Source organism: Polistes fuscatus, unplaced genomic scaffold (assembly GCF_010416935.1).
Source record: "Polistes fuscatus isolate 324 unplaced genomic scaffold, CU_Pfus_HIC Scaffold2, whole genome shotgun sequence".
NCBI classification, from domain to species: domain Eukaryota; kingdom Metazoa; phylum Arthropoda; class Insecta; order Hymenoptera; family Vespidae; genus Polistes; species Polistes fuscatus.
In genome coordinates this window covers 14,007,162-14,032,830 of record NW_025113096.1, presented here as the reverse complement: position 1 = coordinate 14,032,830, position 25,669 = coordinate 14,007,162, and the positions used below count along the sequence as shown (strand labels likewise).

The 25,669-nt window shown below is 34.5% G+C and overlaps 1 protein-coding gene across 4 annotated transcripts in view; it reads left to right on the top strand.

The window, feature by feature from the left end:
- The window catches only part of LOC122516467 (mannosyl-oligosaccharide 1,2-alpha-mannosidase IA), a 308,019-nt gene that overhangs the window by 243,424 nt on the left and 38,926 nt on the right, over positions 1-25,669 (top strand). The window contains exons 2-3 of one of the 4 annotated variants that reach the window (XM_043634290.1): positions 18,158-18,337; positions 19,024-19,567. The exons of 2 other annotated variants lie outside the window; for them this stretch is intronic. In XM_043634290.1, coding sequence (XP_043490225.1) covers positions 19,103-19,567 — 465 coding nt within the window. In that variant the 5' untranslated portion in view covers positions 18,158-18,337; positions 19,024-19,102. Of the gene's footprint in view, positions 1-18,157; positions 18,338-18,992; positions 19,568-25,669 lie in introns of all 4 variants that reach the window. One more of the 4 variants, XM_043634289.1, reaches the window with a different exon arrangement.

Genomic DNA, 25,669 nt, shown 5'->3' with positions numbered 1-25,669 from the left:
TTAATGCGATAAGCTCCGACTATTCAAATTCATGGAAGAACGTTTGATTAAATTTGACGTTCTTAAATAACTCGCGAGCAACTACTCACGAATTAAATGGTTTTATTTTTTATTTTTTTTTATTTATACAAAGATTTCATTCATTTTTATCGACGTATCTATGCAATTTAAACTAAAAAAAAGATATTTCAAATTTATTTTCGACGACGAACGGTAATAGAAACTTCACACACAAACACAAACACAAACAAAACAATCACATATCTTTTGAAAAATATCAAATATGAATGCATAGTTTTGACGTCGATACAATTTACACAACATACATATACGTTCATATCGCATAACTAACGACATGTGATAAAACATTACATTCCTTTGTTCGACAAAGTAACGGACAACAAATAAATTATGTCTATCTAACGAGCTACACGTGGATTTGTAATTGCACAGAGTCTTGTTATAGGATCGTTAACTGTAACGTTGTAAAATATATATGTATATACGTTCACACACATACACGCGCGCGCGCATACACTTAAGTCGTTTAAACGCTTTTAAAAGGTACCGTAGTCCAGTTTAGAGATGAAAAAAAAATCTATTTAACGTGATAATACTTGGTGGTAATAATAACTCTCGTTAAATTAACAAGCGTTACGAGAACGTTGAGGAAAATTGCTGATTATGATAATGAAGATCTCGTAATTGCATGGAATTTGATGAAGCTATACGAAGGTGATAAGAAAAGAATTATATTTTCGAAAGAGTTAGGGGACGTAGTTAGATAATACTGAAGTCATTTTGACTAGCGAATATTGTCAATTAAGTTAACTGAAGGATAGAGAGAAAGAGAAAGAGAGAGAGAAAGAGAGAGAGAAAGATAGAGAGATAGTGTGTACAGGTTGGACTACGTCGAGAGCACGTCCTCGCGTGTAAATAATTAATACGTTAAGTTAAGGTATTAACGCGTAATTGCTGAGCGAACGAACGGTGTCGACGTTGGGGACGCCTGCCGTTGGACTTTCCTAACTTGGACGTGTGGCAAGGCTCGCACCTGGCGTTACTTAAGCGAACATTATGCGGTTGGTCCGTTGGGAGCTTTGTCATTAATTACACCTGTCGACGATATCCAGATCTTATATTATTATACGTTTTTCCTCGATTCGTATACGATCGTAGGATTTCTTTTCTCTTTCTCTCTCACGCACTCTCTTTATGTTTTAATCTTTTTATTTCTTTTTTTTATCTTTTCCTATTATTATTATTTTTTTTAACGAGATTCAAGTAGATATTTATGTGACAAGTGATATAAAGTAAAAAGTATTTTTCCTAGATAATGAATTAGTATTATCTACGAGAGAAACTATATCGTTCTGATTAAAGATTTACGTGCAGGGAACGTAGATTATCCCATTAGTCAGGTCATCGTAATTGTAGGGATCCGGATTAAAAGACACGATTCATTTGAGATACGTGAGTGGACTCTTTAATAACCATCGATATCGAGGACTCGAAAAGTCCTTATTCCTTTAAATCAGACTCATTTGTAAAAGAAAAACAGGATATTCCGAATCATCATCGTAATACTCACTCACTCATTCTGGTTAACTTTACTTATGTGTAGATCGACTTGGGTAAAAAAGGTAGACATTAACCACCATCTCTATATGCTGGCCAAAGAATCCAGTCAAATTGCATTTGGAGTAAGCGTTCAAATACACTCGAGTCGTCCTCTTCCTTCTCCTCCTCCTCCTCCTCTTCCTCCTCTTCCTCCATCTGTTTCTCTTCATTCTCAACCTCCAGTGAATTTGCCTACATCGAAGACGGTTTTTTTTTCTCTCTTTTGAATCATTCCATCCTCAGTTATTCGCGTTATTTGCTCTTTCGATTCATTTCCAATGTCTACCCAATTTCCACGGGGTATTGGAGATCTCGTTTGAACAGCTACGAGAATTCCGTTTTGTTTGCCTCGAGGTAAAAGGCAAATGGAAATATCCGTGACGAAGCTGGTCGTGTAGTGAGAGAGAAAGAGAGAGATAGAGAGAGGAAAAGAGAGAGTGGAAGAGGCAAAGAAGGAGAATAGAGTAGAGTAGTACCACAGAAAAAGAGTCGTTGCGGAAGGGCCATGAAAACGAGGCCAGAAGGACGATGGCAAAGTAGACAGTATGGGTGATGCGAACAAATACATTCGTGTTTTAGCCCTTACGAAATTCCAATAAATACTACTTCGTACCGGATATTTCGATTTTCTATGAACGAATACACGATTGAAAGAATTCTTCGCTTCCTGGCACTCCTATATTCGACATAACGAATGTTTTACGTACATCCGAGAATGAATGCACTGAATTTAACGATAAAATGTTAAATTCCTAGTAGTAGAAGCAATGATCGTTAAACTGCTTGCGAAATACTTGAACTACCATTGAATTGAACTTCAAATTAGATGATACCCAAGCACGTTGGAGAATGTGTCTTTGGAATTCATTTGCGAGAGATATCTTAGAAACTTGCTTATTATGCATTGCATCACGTGCCAAATTAATGAACCTTCTTCTAATCATTTTCTAAACTATTTCAATGGATTCCTATTCCTTATCTCGCATATATAATCGTTTTATTTATTAAAGCCTTTTAAAAAGATTCTTCTTTATTTTTTTTTAGCTTCTTCTTATCTATCGCTCTAATTTGAAAAGTGGAAAAGAAATTAGTTATAAACAGATGAAGTAGACAATTGGGAACGCATAAGGAAGCTCTGCAAGTAGAACTAACAAATTGATGAGGTTTCCCTCTTTAGGAAATGGAAAGATATTGTATTAAATGGTTTACTCCTAATGAAAGGTAACAATTTTCCGAAATAAAAAAAAAGTAAATAGAGGACTCGGTTGTGATGCGGTTAATGATCACGGACTCACTCAAGAAAGGTTCTCGAGTGTCTTCGGATGAAGAAACTTCGGTTAGAAGTTGTGCTCTCGGGTCTTCGGCTTTTCGCGTTTCAGCAAGTTCCCTCGAGGGAACAAAGACAATCCGCTTACGTTGTGGGTCGACGACACACACGTTGGGTGAGGCTCAACGAGATCAGTTGGGTTGTTTCGAGATCAGGTCATCGATCGTCTCTCTCTCTCTCTCTCTCTTTTTCTTTTTCCATTTTGTTAGCTCTTTTATTTCTTTCTTTCTTTCTGAAGCTTCTTTTCGAACGTATGCTTGAAATTGATCAGGTTTTCAAACGTCTTTACGGATGATTCTATTTTCGATTTCTGTTTTTATTGATAACGACATTTTCCCTTTTTCTCTGATCTGTTGTCAAATACAAATGGAAAATATATTAGATTTCCGTAATGAAAATATTCGATATCTAAAAGCCAGAGTCAAATTCGTATCCATTAACCTGACAATAACTTACCAAGTAGAAACGTATTATCGATGATTACAAAAGACCGATAAAGGTTGGGTTATCGATGAACCTCGATAAAACCAATGACATAATTGTCCTCCTTCGAAAGCATCCGATATTTAAGCACAATTATAATGCTAGTTCCTTCCTTCCATTCGTCAAAGAATGTCATCTTCATCTGTCGGGACAGAGAATAATATCGAGGTTTTTATTTTCTCCGTTTTGTTTCTTCAACAGAAGATCCGTATAACGGTATTTCGATGTTTCTGAAAAATACGTTGCGTTTTCTTCAATCCTCCATCTTTTTCAAGTATATGGAGTTACGTTGAAAATTGTTGGTATACCGACAGGAGGATAAATCGTTCCTTTGGTTCATTTCACGAACAGCTTACAGCAGCTTTCAGCAGTTCTAAACGAACGTCTGTTTTTGTGAAATTTTTCGGTTGGTTGGTACGTAAAATAAAGAGACACGTACTTCCTGTCTTCTCTTAACAAATGCTTTCTCTCTCTCTCTCTTTCTCTCTCTCACAAATCTTTCTTTTTTGTCTTTCTTTTCAGAGTCATTCATAAACGATAATTAACGATAGAAACGTAAGTACGCATACACGTTTACAATTGAGGAATGAAAGAACGTCGTTAGTTAACGAGAGAATGGTTGGCTCTGCGGAGAACAATTAATGTAATTAGTATCAGAGAAATGTTCGAAGATCTCTTTGCAAAGCTATTATTCTCAAATCGATATTGACCAGTTCAGTGAGATCTCTCCTTTTGGGTTTGAACGAGTTAGGTAGTAAGTAGTGGTGGGGGCCATTACTGAAGTGAAGAGGAAGAGGTTCGTGGGCTTCGAGACGAACAGGACGCTTTACCAAACGTTACACAGTAGTCTAGATGGATCAGTCACGGCAAAGAGCAATCGATCATTCCACTTGGTGTTAGCCGTGGCCGCGTGTTCGCAAGATTTCCGTGCATATAAGTGTCAAATTTCGATGATCGATGCGTCCTAATAATTTCGTAGAAACCTGCTGCTGCTGCTGCTGCTGCTGCTGCGCTAGTAGTGGTGGTGGTGATGGTGGTGGTGGTGGTGCTGCTGCTGCTGTTGCTCTTGCCTGCTATCTTACCGACATTCGCCAGAGAAATCTGCTTTAAATATTGGAGCAAGATTGGAATTACAAAAAGGCTGCCATAATGGTTGTCATTCTTTATATTTTATTTTTAAAAGTTTTATTCTTATTACATTTCTTTACTTATTTCATCTTTAGGGGAGAAATCCTAAACAAAATTATTATTTACAATAAAGAAGAAAAATCTTGACGAGTTAAGAGACCTTTGATTTTTTCTATTTTTATTTTTATTTCTTTCTCTTCTTTTCTTTTTTCTTTGTTTCTTTATTTGATATTTTAAATAGTTACAAAAACTCTTCAACGAGTTTCTTCAAACTCGAAAAGATGCTTTTTCTATTGACGGGATAGGAAAAAGTTCTTAGCAGAAAGTTTGGTACGTTAGGATGTCTCTTTCTCTTTCTTCGTCGTGAACGCTTGAAACGTTCATTATAAATGCGCTGACAAAACGGTACCATTAATCAAGTTCTTCGTGGTGCAGCAGAATGCCAAGCGTACTGGCAGACCGCTTTACTAGGCATTCGCTAATAAATGTTTCACGCTGACGCGTGTATACCATGGACACGTCCCTCGGCGTTGCTGCTCTCACGTTAGTCCACCTGGAGGGTAAACTTCCCAAGCATAAACAGCCTGTCCGTTTGAATTTGATCCCTTTTGAACCGTTCTGAACTAGACGACTACCACCGCCTAACTTGATCCTCATAGATTATCTTATTTTTCTAAACGATCTCTCGATGAAATATACGTTGAAATATTATTTTTGAAAGAAAAGCAACAATACGAGTATTCCAAACGAAAGATCTTACAATAAGATATTGTTATTGATGTAATCTTTAGTAGACATTTTAGGGACATATTGATGAATCTAATAAGAAATTTCAGTTCTTTCTATTACATGTAATAGACTCGATTTACTTGCTCTCACGTTCGATCTGAGCCATCAATCATCCTTGATCGGAGTAAAAATCAGGTTTATCCGGAGTATGACCTTGACCAAAATTCTGCTATCTCATTACGAACGGTCAAACTTCGTTTTCACCGATGTAAAATTAATCTCCAACGGTAGTCGAGGGACCCGGACCGGTTTCTCCGAGTAATTAGCATTCACCAATTAGCATCAGGGATCCATCTGAATGACTAGGCCCTCTTCCCCTATTTCCGTTTCTCCCTTCACTTGCCACTCTCTTTCTTTCCATCAAGAATGTATTACGTGATATTAAGAAAAGACCTGTAGTCTTAAAAGCTATTAATTTTTTATATTTATTTAACAACGTCATCGACACGAGACCGGTATTTCGACTTTCTTAAAACAGATGAGAGGAAGAATCTTTTCTCTACTCACTATATCGACTCTGGAGAATTTAATATAGTCATAAAATCAAGCTTACTAGAGCTAACTGGAGAAACTGGGATCGTTGATCAAAAACATTCGACAAATTGTACGACTCGTGTTGCAACTCGATGAATTACGTTTACGAGCTTGCTCTCTGGTCCATGGTCAGTACGATTATTACTTATAATCCTGTTTTCGGTTAGTCCAGGCAGTACACATTATGGCAATGGTTAATAATAAACTTGTAAAACTGTTCAACTAATTGCTGTATTTCTAAATTGTTAACTTTATAGAGAAAAAAAATATTTAATAGGGCGCAACATGAATTACAATTTTGAATTTGCCGCCAATTGATATCGTAACATGATTCAAATTTTTTTTTGTAATCAATTGAACGATTTGTATTTAGAAAATATGTGGTTCCAGCAGTGATAATTTAACCATCATTAGATTTTTGTTCTAGAAATTATGTTAAATTTTAAATGTATTTCAAGAATTCACAAAATCATCATCACGTCCTATAAAAAGAAATTTCTTAATTTTAATTAATATGCGTTATACGTTCAAACAATAGTCTAAAAGTAATCTTATCTTTTTAATACGTGTACATGATCTAACGTTTCCAACTATTATACACAAACTTATTTTCATCTCATTACCTGATTCTTCTTGTATTCTTTTTCTTTTTCTTTTTCTTTCTCTTTATTTTTACTTGTTTTTCATTTCATTATGCAACGAAAAAATTACTGCAGCACAATGTAATAGTCTTTCCTTCTTACTCGCAGAATACAAAAAGTAGTTGTACATTTGCAACACCAACAAAAATATCATCTCGGTATGAAAATAATGGAACTTTGTTAAAAAAATAATATCTCGCGAGAAGGGAAAGAGATCCAAAGGGACGATTATTTAATCTTTCAGACAAATTTTCATCGAACGAGTTTAAAGTACCCGAGAAAGATAAATAAAAAGAAAAAGGATATTTGAAAGTGTACGATTAAAAAGAAAAAAAAGATTCGAGCAGCTGAATACTGCAGGAAGACGGTCGATGATCCTGAAGCTGTGCCCTAAGTCGAATTCGCTTTATCTCCGCCTACCTCTTTCTCTTCCTTCGCAGACCCGAGATAAACCACTTCGATTAGCGATTACGAGTACCCGGGCTGAGGTCGACACGGTCACGGAACGAACACCTACCTATCCCACCAACAAGTTCACCATGTGGGAGCTAGCTTGTTGGCTCGTGGGCACACGTGGAAGTCCATCCCCACCATACGGCACCACTTTTCCTTTTATCCCCGATACCTTTCAAACCGCCAAAGCCCTAAGGAATTTTTGTAATCTCTACTGAATCTTACTTCGAACATATCCCAAGAGAGATACTTACCAGTTCATTCACCTATCTCCTTGCCGAGTATAATATCATGCTTATCGTGTCCATTTTCTCTTTTTTTTTTGGTTTCTTGATTCGCCAAATTTTAACCAAATTAAAATTGGTTTTTAATTAAATCATCTGAACAAAAAAGTAATATAACTTGATAAATTTTCTTCTAATTATATAAACCATCCCGTTCAATCGCTTATCACGAAGCCATCCCATTAGTTTGGCTAAAACAATAAAGGGGAAATCCGAAAGGCCGAATGGCTACTTGGATCACAGCCAAGGCATGCCGCTTCGTGCCTCTGGACAATAGAGATTCGTTGAATCCGATTCGTAAACAATCGTCCGAGCAGATAGCTAGGCTTAATCCTCTTTAACTGGATCAACAGATACCACCTTCCACGTTCGAAATTCATTGAAGATCCTATTAGAATTGGAGTCACCCTCTTATATATATATAAAGAAAAAATAAGGCTTATCCGAATTTGTTTTTAACGAATTTCAGATTCAAGAAGCGTTAACTTCCAATTGGACTTTTATTTTTTTCAAACCTTTTCAAATAGAATTACAAAACTGTCGGAAAATTACTTTGATCACTTCTGATCGATCTTTAATTAAATACAAATTATTATACGAATTAAAATACGATTGAATGATCGATACGATCCTAGATTAATATTAATGTTTTGAAATATATTTCAAATGCACGAATAATGGATTCTTTTTTTTTTTTTACTAGTTTTTGATCTCTTTTAAACGACTATAGTAGAATCGATCGACTATGAATATTGCATTCGTTTCGAATGTTATACACTAGCGGGTATAGGTGGAAGGGGGATAGGTAGATAGGTAGATAGGCAGATAGGCAGATATTATATCGATATCGGACAGTTCGATTTAATCCGTCGTTGTGCGAATTATTTTTGATGAAGAGAAATCAAATCGCATTGAGGGGTAGGGGAAGGGAGAAAGGAGCACGGTCTCGATTGAAATTGGAAATAAAATTGAAAATGAGAACGGGGAAACGGCGAGCCGAAGTTAAATCCCGCCGGCTTAGAAATTTATTTTCAGCACCGAACGAAATGGAAAGATGAAAAAAGAGAGAGAAAGAGGAGAAGAGAGAAGGGATGAGTAGGAAAGGGATGGGTAGGGAAGGGAGGAAAAGAGAAGAGAAGAGAAGAAGGGTAAGAGAGGGCTTGGAGAGAATTCGTTCGAAATCGAAATTGAATCGTAACCGAGGCCGAAATCGAGGTGAGAGAGACGCGCGTTGCGTGCTCGTTTTGCGGGATGATCCGAGGTCGTTAAAAAGTCGAAAGCTTCGTGAAACGTGTCACTGACTTTCGATTCGATCCGCGGAAATCGACATTTTCGACTTGCCACACGCATACCATTTCGTTTGTGCTATCAACAGGTTGATTAGCTGATTACATCCGCGATCTCTTTCCTCTTGAGATCGAATACCATATCAATTCTTTCCTTCTTTCTTTTTTTTCAAATTTATACCAAACAAAATTTCTGATAGATTTACGTGACGGGTAGGATACTTCGGAAATACTTGGATTAATTTATCCAATTAATAGATTGATAAATAATATCGGAATTTTTAATTAAATATTTTCTTTTTAAATATATAAATGTCGCTATTACTTGTAGATCAATTCTATATAATATTATTGTTATCCGTGAATAACATCGAATAATCTCTTTCTCTTTCTTTCTCATAATTGTTTTAATAAAATACACAAGGAACGTATAACAACGATAATATAATATCGAATTGACAATATTATTTATTCAAATAAATGTATAATATTTCGACATTTGTTATATATACTCGATATTAAAATTGTATTAAAAATTGATTATTTTTGTTTAATAGTATTATAATGTAATATTTACAATATAATAAATAATAGAGGTTCTCATGATTTGATAACAAGAGAAACATTTGCATATGAAATATGAAATAAGATAGAAATTGTCAGCGGTAAACCATAGGACTTGGTTGAACTGACTGAGAGGAATATTTCTGAGGGGTATGGCGTTCACGTAAATTCTATTGTTAAACGTGGAAGACGTTCCAGCAGCTTTAGTCGACTCGGTCACCAAGCAGGTTATTGCCTGACAAGACGACACCCGTCACACTTGGTGAACGACGATTCCGCATCCGGCGGAAACCGTGAAACGAAACACGCAGAAGCTCTCTCACATCCCCCACTACCACCTCACAAACCCACTCCCCTCTCTTTCTCTCTCTCCTGTACTCCCTTGGTAGAGTTAGCAACTACTATGAAAGGAAGTGAGAAAGAGGATTCAACTAACAACGAGAGGATATCAGCAAATAACCAGTGTCGTGTCGGCCTGTACGTCGTTTTAAAAGCGTTCGCCACTGTGCTCTCAAGCAGGCGCCGACAAGTTTAATGGCCGTGCGTGAAACGCTTACTTTTGCTTGCTTGTTCGCTTTTTTTGCTTGCAATTCGTCTTTTTGGCACACACGTAACTTTATGAGGATTCTCTTTCTGAGAATGAAACGAGAGAACATTATACCTTTAATGGTATTTCATCAATATTTTTTTGATTTTATATTTTCTTTAATAACGGAATAAGGTTATTCTGATATTGACGTTTAATTAGATTATTATTTGGGTATAATTGGACCAGATTATATATAAACAGACCAAGCTCCAGGTTTCACACAATTATTGCTATCGTTTGTTGAAGAAACATCTGTACTATCTTGCTAACAATTCATTACATTAATATCAGTTCATATATGTTTATAATTCGTTAAAAGTGCAAATATTTTCTTTTTTTGGTATCAAATGATAAATGAAATGTGAAATGACTAATAGTGAAAAATTAACAAACTAGCATTAAATCTGTTAATGCATAACGCAGTCTAATTGTATGAGCTTTTATCTTTAATGATATTTTCTACATTTCTAAATTAACATTTCCGTTGATAACAGAGTTGGACTCCTAATATTGATATTGAATTGGATTATTATTACTTTGGTATAAATGTATGCTCGTATAATTTTGAGGCCCTTGAACATCTATTTAAAGAGGATCAGTATCAGGATATAGTAAAGAGGACCAGATTTCAAGCTGGACGGTCGTTGATGTAATTTAGTAAACGTAAATGAGTGGTCTCATGCATGTTACTGAGTGACTCGTCTAATCCAAAGGAGCAGGAAGTCTCCCTGAGATTCTCCAAGGTACATATCTATCCTAGGTGGAGCCGTATATTCAAAAGCCACAAGAACAGCCAGCACTTGGACAAACTGTGATAAACGTAAGGTGTCCTGGGATTAACGCGTTACCCGTATTGCACGGTCTGTGTCTTCTCCCGTGTTGTTAGAAGCTTAAAATACGACCCAATAAAGATTCTTGTCATGGAAATTCTGATGAAACTTTATTCACAAATTTTTTCGTATATATATTTCAAAAATTGATAAAAATTTCATTTAAAAATAAGCAGAATAAAAATAGTCGTCAAATATTAATTTGAACATTTAAAGGATATTAACGATTAAAATGAGTACCACTGGCAAAGCAACAATAGCAACAGATGTAAGAACAGCAAACGGTATAAATGACATCAGACATATGGATAAGGAGATTCTAATAAGAATTCCTTGCTTACATTAGACGTACTTGTTGATGCCTTTGATGTACAAAGCCTGTTAATTGGTGAGAAAAGAGTCACGTTGAAAATTCATACAAATAACTATGCATCATTTGTCAAGATACGTTTGAGCCAAGGAATGTATAATGTTTATTTTAATTGCTTTCCTTAAAACGTCGTAACTAACGGAGTTTTATTTGTGCTTATGTATATTCAAGTTTTCAAAGACGTGTTTGTTAACTTTTCAGAGACTCGAAGAGTTAAGTTGAACTCTCTCTCTCTCTCTCTTTCTCTCTCCCTCCCCCCTCTCTCTCTATCTATCTATCTATTTCTTTTTCTCTCTCTTCCGATGAGTTCCTGTATCGAAGTTCAATAAATCACGTGACGGCATCGAAAATCGACACATTCATTTTCACCTTGGCTTTTATTCGAGTCTCGATCCTCTTCAGGTTCTGATCGCTAAAAAATCGAACTTACCCTCGCTTGATTAATATCCTCTTGCCGTCGTCGTCGTCGTCGTCGTCGTCTTCGTCGTCCTCGTCGTCGTTGTTGTCGTCTGGCTTAAAGAGAAAGAGAAAGAGAGAAATTGACTATCATGAAAAAAGAACGACCAGGCTGATGACTTCACGTCCTTGACAAGAATGCTTCAACCTGACACTCGTTGTTCTACCCGATCGTGAAGTTGGTAAAAGTTTGTCGAAGTTAGGCTTTTATTACGTTACCGTGAAAATATGTTAATTAACTTTGTTAGATAATAACATGTCAAACCATTGTCATCAAGGAAGTTAACATTTTATTATTAACTAACAAACCCAATTATAATCATCATACATAAAAAAAAAATTGTCTGGTTCCAAGTAGTAATCTAAAAGGATTAATTAAAAACAAAGTTACTTTGATAAATCTCAAAATACATGCACTTACGTATCCACTATCTCTCTCTCTCTCTCTAACATATGCAGAACAGAGACGCGCGCGCGCGCACGCACACACACAGTGATAATAATCGTTGCACGTAGCCGAGTTGGCAATAAAGGCGAATCGACTTCGAACTCGTACTAGAGCCATTCATCTTATCGTCGGAGATGGAAGAGGAGGAAGAGGCTTGATAATCGAGATCCAAAGAGCGTTATAGTCACCTTTAATACCCGATATTCAGAGCACAGCATGCCATGGAAGGTAGTAGACAGGCATCGGTCCACAGCTTGGTTCAGCTTCGATGCAGTTACGTACTTACGAACGGAAGGTGCGTGAACACACATACATGCGTACACACTTATATATACACATATGTAGAGACAGAGAAGACCATGTCTGTTGCGATAACCACCAGAATGCCCGAGGGTCTACCTTGACGCGTTCATATGCCGACCTCCTCGTAAACTTCTCAAGTACTTCTAACGCCTCTTTCTTTTTCTTTCTATCTTTCTTATTTTGTTGTCGATGTTTTTCTTTTACTTTATTTTTCTCTTTATGCTCTTTTTTCTTTCAGAAAACTTTTTTTAAAAACTAAGAAGCAACAACGTTTCTCGATAAAAGAACGAAACTTTTTTATTCGTTTCTTTTGAAAAGATCATTATGATTCTTCGATGATATGATGATTCGGTTAATTTTTTTTTTCTTTTTTTCTTTTTCATTCATAGTTCGTTATTTTTTAACGAAACTGTAAGATATACCTATCTATTCGTTCGATATTTTTTGGTTTATTCAAGTAATACTATATTCTACATTTTTTAGCAGCTTTTCACGTAAAATCACTGCCTGTTCATATGTACCATCTGTTACTGGACATCCTATATATATCATTAATTAGGAAAATCAAATTTTAATTTAACAAAACTTTATATTCTTGTGAAAAAACACGAAAGAACATATTAGTCAACTTATTATATTGTACATGATGACGTGTTAGTGATAGGTAGTAGCCATAGCACTGATATATAATAATTGTTATTTACTCTTTAATTGAAGTGTATAAATATTATCTCAATTTGTGATTTAACCTGATGATTCAGTGGTTAACTATCAACAGCATATATTATCATAAATATTTCATTCTAATTAATCAATATTGCTGAATGATTAACATTTGATTGAACATCTCAATGTTATTAAACTGTTCGGTCATATCGTGTTAATTAGAAATCGAAACTAACTGATTATTTCTTTAGGACAAAGGAAATAATTATCATTACCTTTATTAATGTCATATAGGAACTTTCGAAAATAGTGAAAAACAAAGTTTGCTCGTGACAAAGAGAGAGAGAGAGAGAGAGAGAGAAGAGAGATAAAGAGAAGATATTTTAACAAAGAGTCGAACAAACAGAAATTGCGCAAGATAGTCGATCGAAATCCATCGAAGCGAATTCATCTAATGGATTGAATTTCTCTAAAGTGGTCTCTCGGTTTTGACGATGACTCTTTTATCGATCGTAGTTTGAAATTAATTCTCACGTTATATAGATACATATATAGCGTATGTGTATCTATGTGTTTATATATAACTACAGACGGAGTTTCTGCCTAAAAGTGAGGACCTAGGTATTCTGTAGTATGCAAAATTCGTTCATCAAAATTCCGAGCTCGATTTGATGGTATAGGACTAGAACTGTTTTTAGGTATACCCCAAGAAAACAAGGCTATATTTTAGCAACGTGTAATAACGACTTACAGTTTCACATTCTCTCTCCTTTCCCTTTAGATTTTCATTGCACGCGAAGGGAAGTTTTCGAAAGGTTTACAATTCCCTCCCTGTCTTTTTCTCTTTTCTCTCTACTTACGCTACTAATAGTCGTCCACGTCGTTGTTGTTCGATACGATCTCCTTCCTATTGGTAGGCAGGAGAAACTCGTTTGGAATGGGCTCATCTAGAAACTGGAAAAGGGCCATTATCGCGTAGGAAAGTAGCCGATATTTGCATTTCCAACTTAGTCGACGATCTTCCTTTGGAATAGCGCTAACAAACTTGGTGGTGGTACGAAGGGATGAGGTGTGACGAGGTTACTTGCTTGCTTGCTTACTTGGACGTGCCTATTAGAGGTAGTTTAGTACTACTCGTAAACGGCATGTACTAGGCGATTTTCCAGTCTACGCTCGCATCAAGTGCGTCATTGAAATGCGAAATGGTTTAGAGCTTGGCTACGACCGAGGAAAATTTCACGTTACGCGTTAACAGAATAATTCTTATCAATAATTTTCCACTATCTACAATATCATCGAGTCTCATATAGACGAATCTAAAGATGAATGTTTAATGTATTATACTATGTGCTTTCTAGATTGATGCGAACGTGTATTATAAGGTTAAAATATTTACAAAGTTTCCAAAGTCCATTCGATTGTTCGATATTCATTCCTTGATACTTCAATAGAGATTGGACACAAAGTGATTACAACATTCTAATCGGCAGAAGAGAGTTTTGACAGGGGATCATAGATATACCTACTCTATTTCAAAGTTTGATCTTGAGCTTGATCCCTACAATTTCTAACAACAAACTTGAACTTTAGTGTTTCATCCCATTGTTCTCTACACATTAACGTTATCGATATCATCTTCATCGTTAGCTTCATTGTCTTAACAGATACCAAGATCCATTCGCATCTGTTCAGTGATGCTCAACTTTTTGATGTTATTTACGCGATCGAAATATTCGAATATTATATTAAATAAAAAACACATTGAAGATATCGTCTATGTTCAGTCAAAAGTCAGTATTATATTTTCTTTTTCTTTTTTTGTTTAATGAGAAAATTATTATTTTGAATTTACTACTCATTACTGCATACTAAATATAATTTTTCCCATTAACACTACTTCTACCACAATTTTATTGTGACACCTTTGCGTTTGAATGCCCCAATATCTTAGGAATAATTATTAAGAACTAATTTCCGTTGAATATTCTTTTTTTATTTTAAGATTCCACATAATTAATTCAACAATCTTTATAAAAATAGTAAAAAATTTATTGATAAATATCGATTGAATTAACAAATAACAATTAAAACGAAAAATTTCAAAAAATTGTCCTAACACCTTCGGTAGAAATAATGTTAAAAATTTGTTCGACAAACAATAACTCCGATTGACATCGTAAATGTTGGTCAGTTACTTTTTGACAAAAAATAAACGATAGTATCTAACATCTGGTTAAACATTTGTAAATCTAATTGCAAGTAAGTGGGTCGATTGCAAAAGAGAAAAGAGCGCAAAGAAAAGAAAAAATGACAACTGAGAAATAAATGGATCAGACTAAGAGAACGATAAATAACACGGTAAAGCCGTTTGATACTCGGCCTCCTCGATTACAGCTCGATCGGTGGGTGGTCGATCGCATTTAGAAGAAGCGTCCACTTGGCGACGCGAATTTGCCTCCTCTTAAAGCTACTTCTCCGCTCCAATTTTCCACAAGAATGTGACACGTAGCAATCTTCGTAACCTCCGGGCCGTGCCGCACGATTTATTGGCCGCCGAGTGTACCACCGACGATTTATCTTCTCGCGACGTTCATCCTCCCTTCACCTTCTCCTCTTCCTCCTCTTCCTCCATTTCCTTCTCTTCCTTCTTCTTCTTCTTCTTCTTCTTATTTCTCTTCTCCATCTCCAGGTTCTGTTGAACCCTCGCTTATACCCTCTACTCGTTTCACCGACGCCATCTGGGAGGCACGCACGTCTTCTCTGCTTTGCTTCTACTCTTTACCGGTCATCCTTTACGATCGGTTGCGAATCGCGACGTGATATCGCAGTGTTTCTCAACTTTCGAATAACTCGAAGAAAAAATGTATCTATATCGATCATCTTTCATCCAATACCGTCTTAAGTATAAGATTACCCATTAAAAGTTTAGAATCATTATTATATATACAGAAGAAAAGAAAAGAAATGATTTTCTTTAGAATTATCGAGGAACATTGATTTGCAAATTAAAGCTTACGAGTAGTACGTTTTCTATTTTTAATATTATTTTCTTTCTTTTATTTTTTAATTTTTATTTTTTTCATACTGACAATTAGCGTCTCCAATTAAATATTTTCCGTGCTTCTTATAGAAGTCAGCTGAAATGTCCTAATAGGAAATTTCATTCCTAGCATTTCCTTAAATTAGGTGCACGAACTTATGCGAGAGCATTATAAATATAAGAAAATGCTGAAATTTCTTAAAAGATAATTCAACTCTTGTTAATATTTGATATATAATAACGATAGATCATTTCAAACTTTATCGGTATTATGTATTCGATTTTTACGAAAATCAGCAGCAAGTGATTCGAAACTCTTGGCCTTGGTAATGTAAATCATTTTCGTTGATCGAATAAATTTCAAAGAGATAAAACTAAGTTTCAGATGAAATATTTATACTCTTTGAATATATTATATTATACTTATAGATATATAGTTCCATTTCCTTTACTTTCCGTTCCTTTCCTACTTTTCCTTTCACAGTTTTGATATCTACTATAGGCTATCTATCAACATTGAGAAACACTGTGATATCATTTGCGTATACTTCGCTTACCATCCCTATCTCAAAGTTAGAGCTTCCTTACTTTCAACTATCGACAGTTCTCGATTGCCGAGCGTACCCTCGCGAATAGTTCGACGTGCGATATCGTCGAAGCGAATTTGCTGGATGCCTAGACGCGTTGCCACATATTGGAAATTCTTTAAGTGCATTTGACGAACGATCTCTCTCTCTCTCTCCACCCCTTTCTTTCCCCTCCCCGATCTACTTCCCACTCTTTACATTTTTTTACCATCTTCCATCGAATTCGACGATTAAAGAATATATTTTAAACAACGTATTCAATCATTTTATTTATTATACCATCCTAATCGATTATTATTATTATTATTAAACACGATTATATAACTTTTTCGTAACTTTTCCGATTTTCATTGCTTCCGTATATGTTAGATAAAAAAAAACACAATGCAACGATAAATATTGTAGGTACTATAAAATGACAATAGTAACGATAATTTAATAATATAGTTCTTTTCATCACTACATGATCTGTCACTCGTTAAAGTATTTATATGAAAACGTATGTCTGCCTGGGCCTATTGGGTAAAGTTAACGACAAAACTACCGGATCCGCAATGCGTTAAACAATCCCGTTGAATCACGAAATATTCGGGAAGACGATGCATTCTACTGTTCGAAAAAAAAAATAAAGAAAGAAAGAAAGAAAAGAAAAGAAAAGAGAAGAAAAGAAAAGAAAAGAAAAGAAAAGAAAAGAAAAGAAAAGAAAAGGGGAAAGGGTAAAGAGGGAGAACTCGAAGACCGCAGGTGTAACGACCGCAGCAAGCGGTCGATAAAATGTACGCGGCTTTTCGGTGCGAGGTGGAACCGAGAAAACCTTCCTTTCTCATCCCCCCTTCCCCCTCTCACCTCCTTTCTCTTCTCTCTCTCTCTCTCTCTCTCTCTCTCTCTCTCTCACCTCCCTTCCATCTCCCTTCCTACTGGTATGGATGTCTCGATAAAAAATGCAGCGATCACGTTTCGGCAGAGACTTTGAAATCCGTAAACCGTTGCCTCGTCTGGAGGATTTCTCGTTTTCTTCGTACGTTCCAACGAAACAGGCATCCCTACTCTCGTCACCAAGAAGAAGAGATATCCATCCTCATTACCGAGCCGATATTTCTCAGCTTCTCAAGGGACAAGTTCGATCAATCGATCGACGAACGGATCGATCGATTGACGGACTTTTCAAAGCCTTTTGCTTGAATACTTACATACACCATTCTCATGGGAGTGTTTAAACAATAAATTGGGATCGCTATCGGGGAAAATAAAAACTTGCTGAATTATATATTTATTTTTGTTTTTTTTTCTTATTTTTCTATTTCAATTTAACACTATATTTAAGAAACATTTTTGTATATCTATTTCAACGTACACCCGTTAAGTTGACGAGTAAAAGAAAATATGTATTTTTTTGGACATTTTCATCGGACAGAATTTGAAAACTAGAAAGCTAAAAGGGAAATAATTTTAAGTATATATTCGTATCATTGAATCAATAAAAGTTAACATAAATTGGTGAAAAATAATAATAATGATTTTGATCATTTTATACATGAAGCTGTAGTGACATGTTAATAGTCACGAGAGATAATAATAATCGACTCGTACACAGGACACGTAACACATGGAAATACGTATTGAAATGTTTAGTAATACAAACAATTTCTGCATCAAGGATTTACGCAAGTTAGATATAGTAACTTGGATCGTGTTTTACTTTGTTGATTGTTAACACGATCTATTATTTTTTTTGTTTCTGTTATCCTCTATAATACAGTTACCGGATAAATTGTTCGAACCCCCGATGCTATCGAGTTACCAACAGCAACAGAAACAGCAACTACAGCATCAGCGAGTTACACTCTTTTGAGATAATCTCATCCTCCTTCGTTTACGAAGGACCTTCCCGGAACAATCGCTGAACGAACTCAAATTACTGGGACGAGTAATCGTACGAGTAAGTATCTCTGACTCTCATCCTTCTTGATTCTACCTTTCTTATTTTTCGAACCTCGATATTCTACACCTTAAATGGGCAAGAAACGTAAAAATCGATTCGCGGTAAAACAATCGACTAAAGAGAGAATTAGAGAGTGAGAGAAGGAGAGAAACTGAAACAGTTTCCTCATGTTGCAATTAAAATGAAACATTTTGCTAGATCTTACGATGAGAATCGAGAGGGACGTTCAATTTTTTGGTCGATCGTTACTGACGATCAAATTCGTTGGATTTCCATTTAGAAAGAAACAAAAATAAGGAAACCTTCACGTTTTGAATAATTACAAGAATTATTTTCTTTTTTCTTTTTGACGACTAGTCTTCTAAACGCGACTTGAAGTTTTTAGACATAGTTGAACTTTTTGCAATTGAACGTACAGATAGAATAGTTAATTTGGTACTGACTTACACATAGAAGTGAGATATAAATTTAACAAATTGATAAAATAAATTAATTTCTTTTTTTCATTTGAATGAATTGAAAATCTAATAAGAAAGCTAATAAATATTCGAATAGAAATAGAATGAATGTATGAAAGTTCGATTAATGAGAAAGGTAGATAAGTACCGATTGAAGGTACAGAAAAAGGACAAAGGGTTCTGACTGACAAAAGGTGTCCTGCGGCACGCGATGCGATTGTGCAGTTCCACCGATAAGAGCGGAACGTTGCCTGAGACGGAGATAGAAAGTGGCTGCTGTGGAAGTAAAAACAAGTGGTGCGGAATGAGGTTGATGCAAAGGGTAGCGATCAGTGGACTTTTGTCCGTAATACTGATCGTTCTCTTGACTGGAACATTCGTCACCAGACGCGACCTAACCACTGTCGTTGAAAGAGGTGTTGCACCGGAGGAACGTGCGGAACAAGTAAATCCAGCTTGGATCCAGGACAATGCTGTACCTGGTGGTGGTGGTGGTGGCGGTGGTGATGGTAGTGTTGGTATATTTGGAAATGTTGTTGCTGCTGCTGCTGATGCTGTTGCTGGACCAGGTTTACCTCGGGAAGAGAATAGAATCGAAGATAAACAAGATCGACGAACCTTCAATCTCGTTAGGACAGTTCATAGGCCCTCCGAAGTTACGGTTGCCGTTGCACCACCACTCGCACCACTTCCAGGTCCTTACGTTGTTAAACCACCAAATCCACCTTTGGACGATGTCACTCATCAACGTCGTGAGAAAATAAAAGAGGTGAGTAGTTATCAACGGTATAACATTGCGAATAATATAATCGCAATTTAAATATTTATTATCCTATAATATAATATATATTTCGTTTTTAAACGTTTCACTTGTTTTTAAGTTAAACGTTCTCGTTAAACAGATTAATAAACTAATTTCACAAAAGTATCAACATGACGAATCTTATCGGTTTATTAAATCGTAAACCGATTTGTTATTCTTCTAGTTTAATAAATTCTCTCATGTATGAGGAATAAGAAAGTTTGGCTAGTGGAAGCTATATTTTAGTAGTGCCCCAGCAGCCAAATTTTATGCGCACCAACGAACGGGTTTATGTACTTAAAGCGTTATCGCGCTCCGCTATTAACTTCATAAGTATGGATTTGAAACAGTAACTTTACGAGGCATCGTCCTACACTCGGTCGAAAGTTCGAATCGAGCTTTTCGACTTCTCGATGAATCCTAGTTTATTCCGTCCTCTCCAACCGAAGCAATCTAGTGAACCGAAATCATCGATTTCATTCGAAGTCTTATTCTACTTGTTTGTTGCGCTTTACAAGCATTAAATACGATTCATGTAACAATGTGTCCGATTGACAAATAAATTTGTGCGATTTTTGTAATGTTATCTTCTTAGAAGAAAAAAAATAATTACACGTAATTATCGATCAATCAATTATTTGGAAATTATATAAAATCTCGTAAAAATCGATGATAACAGATTTCCAAGATTACTTCGGATAAAATTGGAATTCTTATAATAAAAATTTGTTATCGTTGGATCGATGGATAATCTATATTGATTAAAAAGATACTTCGTATCTCCTCTGATGATGCTAACGAATGCTATAACGGTAAGTAAAAAAATAATTCTTTTTATCTCTTTATATTTTTTTTTTACTAAAATATAAGAAAATACAAAAAATTCTGAGGAAATGATGAAGAAGAAGAAGAAGATGAAAACACCAGAGTAAAAGGTAGTCAAAGTTCTGTGTTTTACGATTTCCATATAAAGGAATGTCGTGACCGAAATAAAGTTTCATAACTTTAAATAAACCTCATTCGTCCTCGGTATATTGTCTTACAAACAAATAATTTTCATTTAGAAACATTGAAACGTCGATAAATAATTTTATTTAAACAAAAAATTATTATAATAATATTAATAAAATACTTTTTCTGACTATTTTCTATTATTGACGTTTGTGATTTATATATATGTATATATATTTTCTTTTTCTAAAAGAGATAATTTTAGAGAAATATATTTCATATATTTGTTTAATCTAATTTAAAAATATATAAAAATCTCGTATTAATATAATTATTATCTTTTTTAAAATTTTATATAGGTAATTTATTACTTATTAATATTAATATTGAAATCTTGTATTGATATTATTATCCGTTAAAAATTTTTTTTTTAATTTGAAAAATATATTTCATGTATTGGCAAAATCAAATTACAAATATGAAAGAATGTCGTACAAGATAAGAAAAGAAAAATGATTAATAAATCGATTTTCGCCGATTCTACGAACATGCCAAGGTAAACTAAGATAATGGCGTAATTAATTTAATTTACGATCTCCAATTTCTCCACTTATTGTTAGATGGGAATTCAATGGACATTCGTTCTTTCTTTCCTACATTTATGATATTCTCTCTCTTTCTCTCTCTCTCTCTTTTTCTTTCTTGATTATTTGTTCTTTTTCCCTTCTTTTTACTTCCCTCGTAGTCTTCGTGTCGTTATTTTACTCGTCGCGAGGAGACGACCGGCTGAGTCTTCGTTTCTTGTTTGAAAATTATAGTTCGCTACGCGTCCTTCCTCTTTCGAAGAATGATTTAAGCGTTTGCCGAGTCAACAGAATTAATCACGACGTCGATCCTGGAAAGACGAATAAGAAATGCTCCTCGACGTTTCGAGTTCTTGCTTTTACTCGTGTCACCCAGAAGCACGCGCCTTTCAAGAACATTTTCTTCTTATCAAAATTCGATTAAATAAAACTACGATAATAAAACGTCGAAGACGTTTTTATCGAATTCTTTCGATTGAGAAAGTAAGAACAAAAAAATTCTCTTTCTATTCTTTAATTCATATTCTACTTCTCTGAAAAATGTTATAATTCCTTTTTTATACTTTCTTTAACTATAGAATTTATCAAAGTCATTAATAAAGAAATCGTTGTTAAATAAACGTCGGAAATTTATTTAAATTTTTCTCTTTTTTCTTTTAATAAATTAACCTCCTCGTTGAATTCTCTCTCTCTCTCTCTCTCTTTTGATATCATTGAAGTAAAAAATTCATTCGAATAATGAAAATAGAATTATATCCTTTAGTTACAATTTATCAAACTCCCAGGTATATAAATTAATATGAATTAAGTATTTAAAATGTTTAATTTGCATTTAATAAATATGCATCATTAAATTCATTTCTTTCGATTTCATTGATGTACAAAAACAAATCGAATAAAAAGAAAATTATTCATGAAATTCATTAAACCAAATTTGTCATTATTTCGAAATATAATAAAGTATACCTTTAATTTTATATTTTTACTTTATGTTTTATTTAACAAAATAGATAAAACTAATGGTGGAAATAATAAAAGAATCGTTCTATTGTAAATTCAATGAAAGGAAGTTGAATAAAAGAAAATGATACTTCTTTCTCGAAAATCACGTACAATTGACTTTAACTTGTACTATAAAACTTACATAGGTTGTATTCGATTAAAGGACGATATTGCGCGAATTCGCACGAAACGTTTACTTTTCATTGTGACAAAGGGTAGACGGAAATTAAAAGGGAATCCTAAGGGTGGAAAAAGAAATTGACGCGAGGTCTTTTGTGTTTGTCCATTCGTTCCAGTATATCGATATTCGAGTGTGGGATAGGGGAGGGGGAGTAGGGGTATCGGGGATGTGTTAGTAGTTACTGTAACATTGATGGTGGTGTTTGAACCATAAAGAAAAGAATCGATGGTAAAAACGATGGTAATGAAAGAACACAGAGAATTCGACGTTAGGAATTTCGAGAATGCGACTTTTGTCGTACGAATTTAAATCAAAAAAGAAAAAAAAAATAGCAAAAAAAAGACCAATGACAATCAACTTTGAAATGAAATAAAAATAAAAAAGTAAATGATGCAATCGTCTCTCTCAAACAAAATAAAATAAATTGCGAGAAATTTTTATAGTCCGAATGTTTTATAAAAAGAAAAGAAAAATAAATAAATACCAATCAACTTTTAAAAGACGAAAAAGAATTGCAAACAAATTTTGTCGTACGAGTTCAATAAGTAAAATAAAATGAATAACGATTAAACTAATTGTAAGAAGAAATTTATGAAGTAAGTTAAAAAACGAAAAACAGAATGGCAAAAAGAAAACAAATCAATCGGTTCGTTAGCTTTTAAAAGTACATCCAGTCTATTTTCCTTTTCGTTAAATAAAAAATCACTTGTATAATTTACTTATGGCAGAGGTGGCGAAATCTTTCTTCTTTTCTTTTTTTCGTCGATCGAAGAAAAACATTAATTTGGATAACGAAGCGATCAAATTCGAAGGGCCGAGGGTGGATTAGGTAGAAGGGGGGCTCAAGAGGAATGAAATAAAAAGTGGAAATGTAATTCTGTGAAAAGATTTTATTCTTTAACCGAATAGCTATCATAGCTAATTCCGATAGTATAGAAGAACAATAATGAATTACATTACTTTTGACATAGAGATGTTTTACAACAATATTTTCAAGAGTGATAAGAATTCGTGTAATTACTTTAGTAAAAATCATTAAAATGAATATCTATGATAATTGAGGTAAAAGGGGTAAAAATGGGAATGGGCGTTGGACGATCGTAGTTGGAATCCAAGTTACAAAGTAGAAGAAAAATCTTTGAAAGATAACGAGTCAATCAGTTCAGTCAGAGTTCTTTTTCCTTTCTATTTCTATTTCTCTAATTTATCTCGTGAAATCTTATCTCTCGTTGTATATTTCCATCGAAATAACCACAAGAACATTTTAAAATAATAACTACGTCTTATCATCGAGTTTTACTCCTACCCTTAACAACCTACAACATATCATCATTCTGCAATTAAAAATTATTGCGATTGGTGTTCGTACGTAAGACATCGTCTACGACGATCATTTTCGAGATCTGTTCAAATATTTTGTATACAAATAGAAAATCTACACTAGTGATCTTAATTTTCGTAAAACTTTGATTAACAATTTGTTAATATCCTAAAAGTTACGATTAAAGATTTACCACGGTAATACGTTAAGTTTGTAAGTTTTACGAAGGGTAAGCCATTAAAACTGCGGCAAAGAGTGTCAACTGAATTTTACGATATTTTTTCTCTTTTCTTTTCTTCTTCTTCTTCTTCTTCTTCTTTTTCTTTCTTTTTTTTCTTGTGTTCTATTCTTTTTTCTTTCCCTTCTTTTCGTACTCCGAAGAAACTTTCAGTCCATGGAGATCATAAATTTCTTTACGTCTTATGTGTTTCTGATGCAATCTCAAAAAGCCATCTTGTTTTGACTTTTACGAAGAAAAAGGAAAGAAAAGCAACAACAACAACAACTATTACAATAGTTTGAACAAATTTCTTCGATGTTAGCTGTAATGTCATTAACGTAATCGAAACTATGTCACATCAACATAGTTTTTTCTTTCTCTCTCTCTCTCTTTCTCTCTCTAAAACATTTTGCAATTACGAATCGCAATGCAGGATGAGAGCTGTGCATACTAATCGACACACCTTTTGTTCCCATTAGTAACATTGGGTTAAATGGCGTTTCTAGTTATTATTGTTAATCGATATAACGATCCCTCGAGTCTAGGGAATTGCAATGTCACGAACTTGTTCGTGTCTAAGCGTAATTAAAAAGGGCAAAAATAAATGATTCATTACGATCCCTTAATTGTTAATGTTTAAAAAGCACTTAAGGGGTTACACCACCTAGGCGATCGATAAAACTAACATAAGTAGAACACTCTTTTTCGACACAGCTTTCAAATAGCATCACACACACGCGCACGCGCAACCCTTTCCATGAACGTATGTCTGCAAGCTAGACTAAATTATGTCGTAAAAAATTTCATTTAAACAATCTAACCTTTAAAAATAATTGAACAATATCGAGGGCTCAATTAGTTAACTTATATATTCATGTACGTCATATCGATGATTATTGTTCGAGTAGATTGATTCGTTAGCAGTAGTTTCTTCGTATAATACTCATTGAGCGCTTATGACATATACGATTATCCAATGATTCACTAATTGTAAGGTACGATCAGATAATTTGAAATACTTATAAGATATACCGATCAAAAAGTTGCTATAAACATCATTCATTTTTTTTTTTAATTCTAATAACGAACCCTAATTATGAATAATAACAATAATAATTATAATGATGATTATAATAAGAGGAAAATAGAAGAAGGGAAAAGAAAATCAAGTATTACGAGTCGATGACTAATTTAAATCCGGATTTTCCTTATCTCGCCAGAAATAGATATTTCAAGGAAATAACTTAGTTTCGTTGCATCGTTTACCAACTTCCAAAAATGTTGGAAAAGATAAAAAAAAATAGAACGTTAGACTCGTGGTAACTAGAGTGAGTCGATGCTTTGTTCGGTGCATTCATGTTTACACCTAAATCGTAATGTTATCTAGAAGATAGAACGTTGAAAGTAAGTGCTTACACACCACCATCACGTACCTACACTAACCTAACTAACTAAAGATTATCTTAATGACACTGGTCATTTACTCGGCGATCATCATGCAAATTTCAAATTCTAAGCAAACGCATCGTCCCTCGACCTTCTCTCTGAATTTCTATTTGTCTTTTTGTTTGCTTTTAAATTAGAATCGTCGTGATTGAAAATAAAAATAAAAAAATTTGTCTACCCGTAAAGATGAAAAACACAATTATAATATATAAAAGATATCTAATTTTATTTTGCAACTTCGTTACCATTGGTCATGATTGCTGCTGGTAGGTTACCGGTCTAATTGTAAGTTATCTCAAGATCTTATTGCGAAAGCAATGGCGCCAACGTGACCATTTTCTTAACGAGAATAAAATTAGCTTGC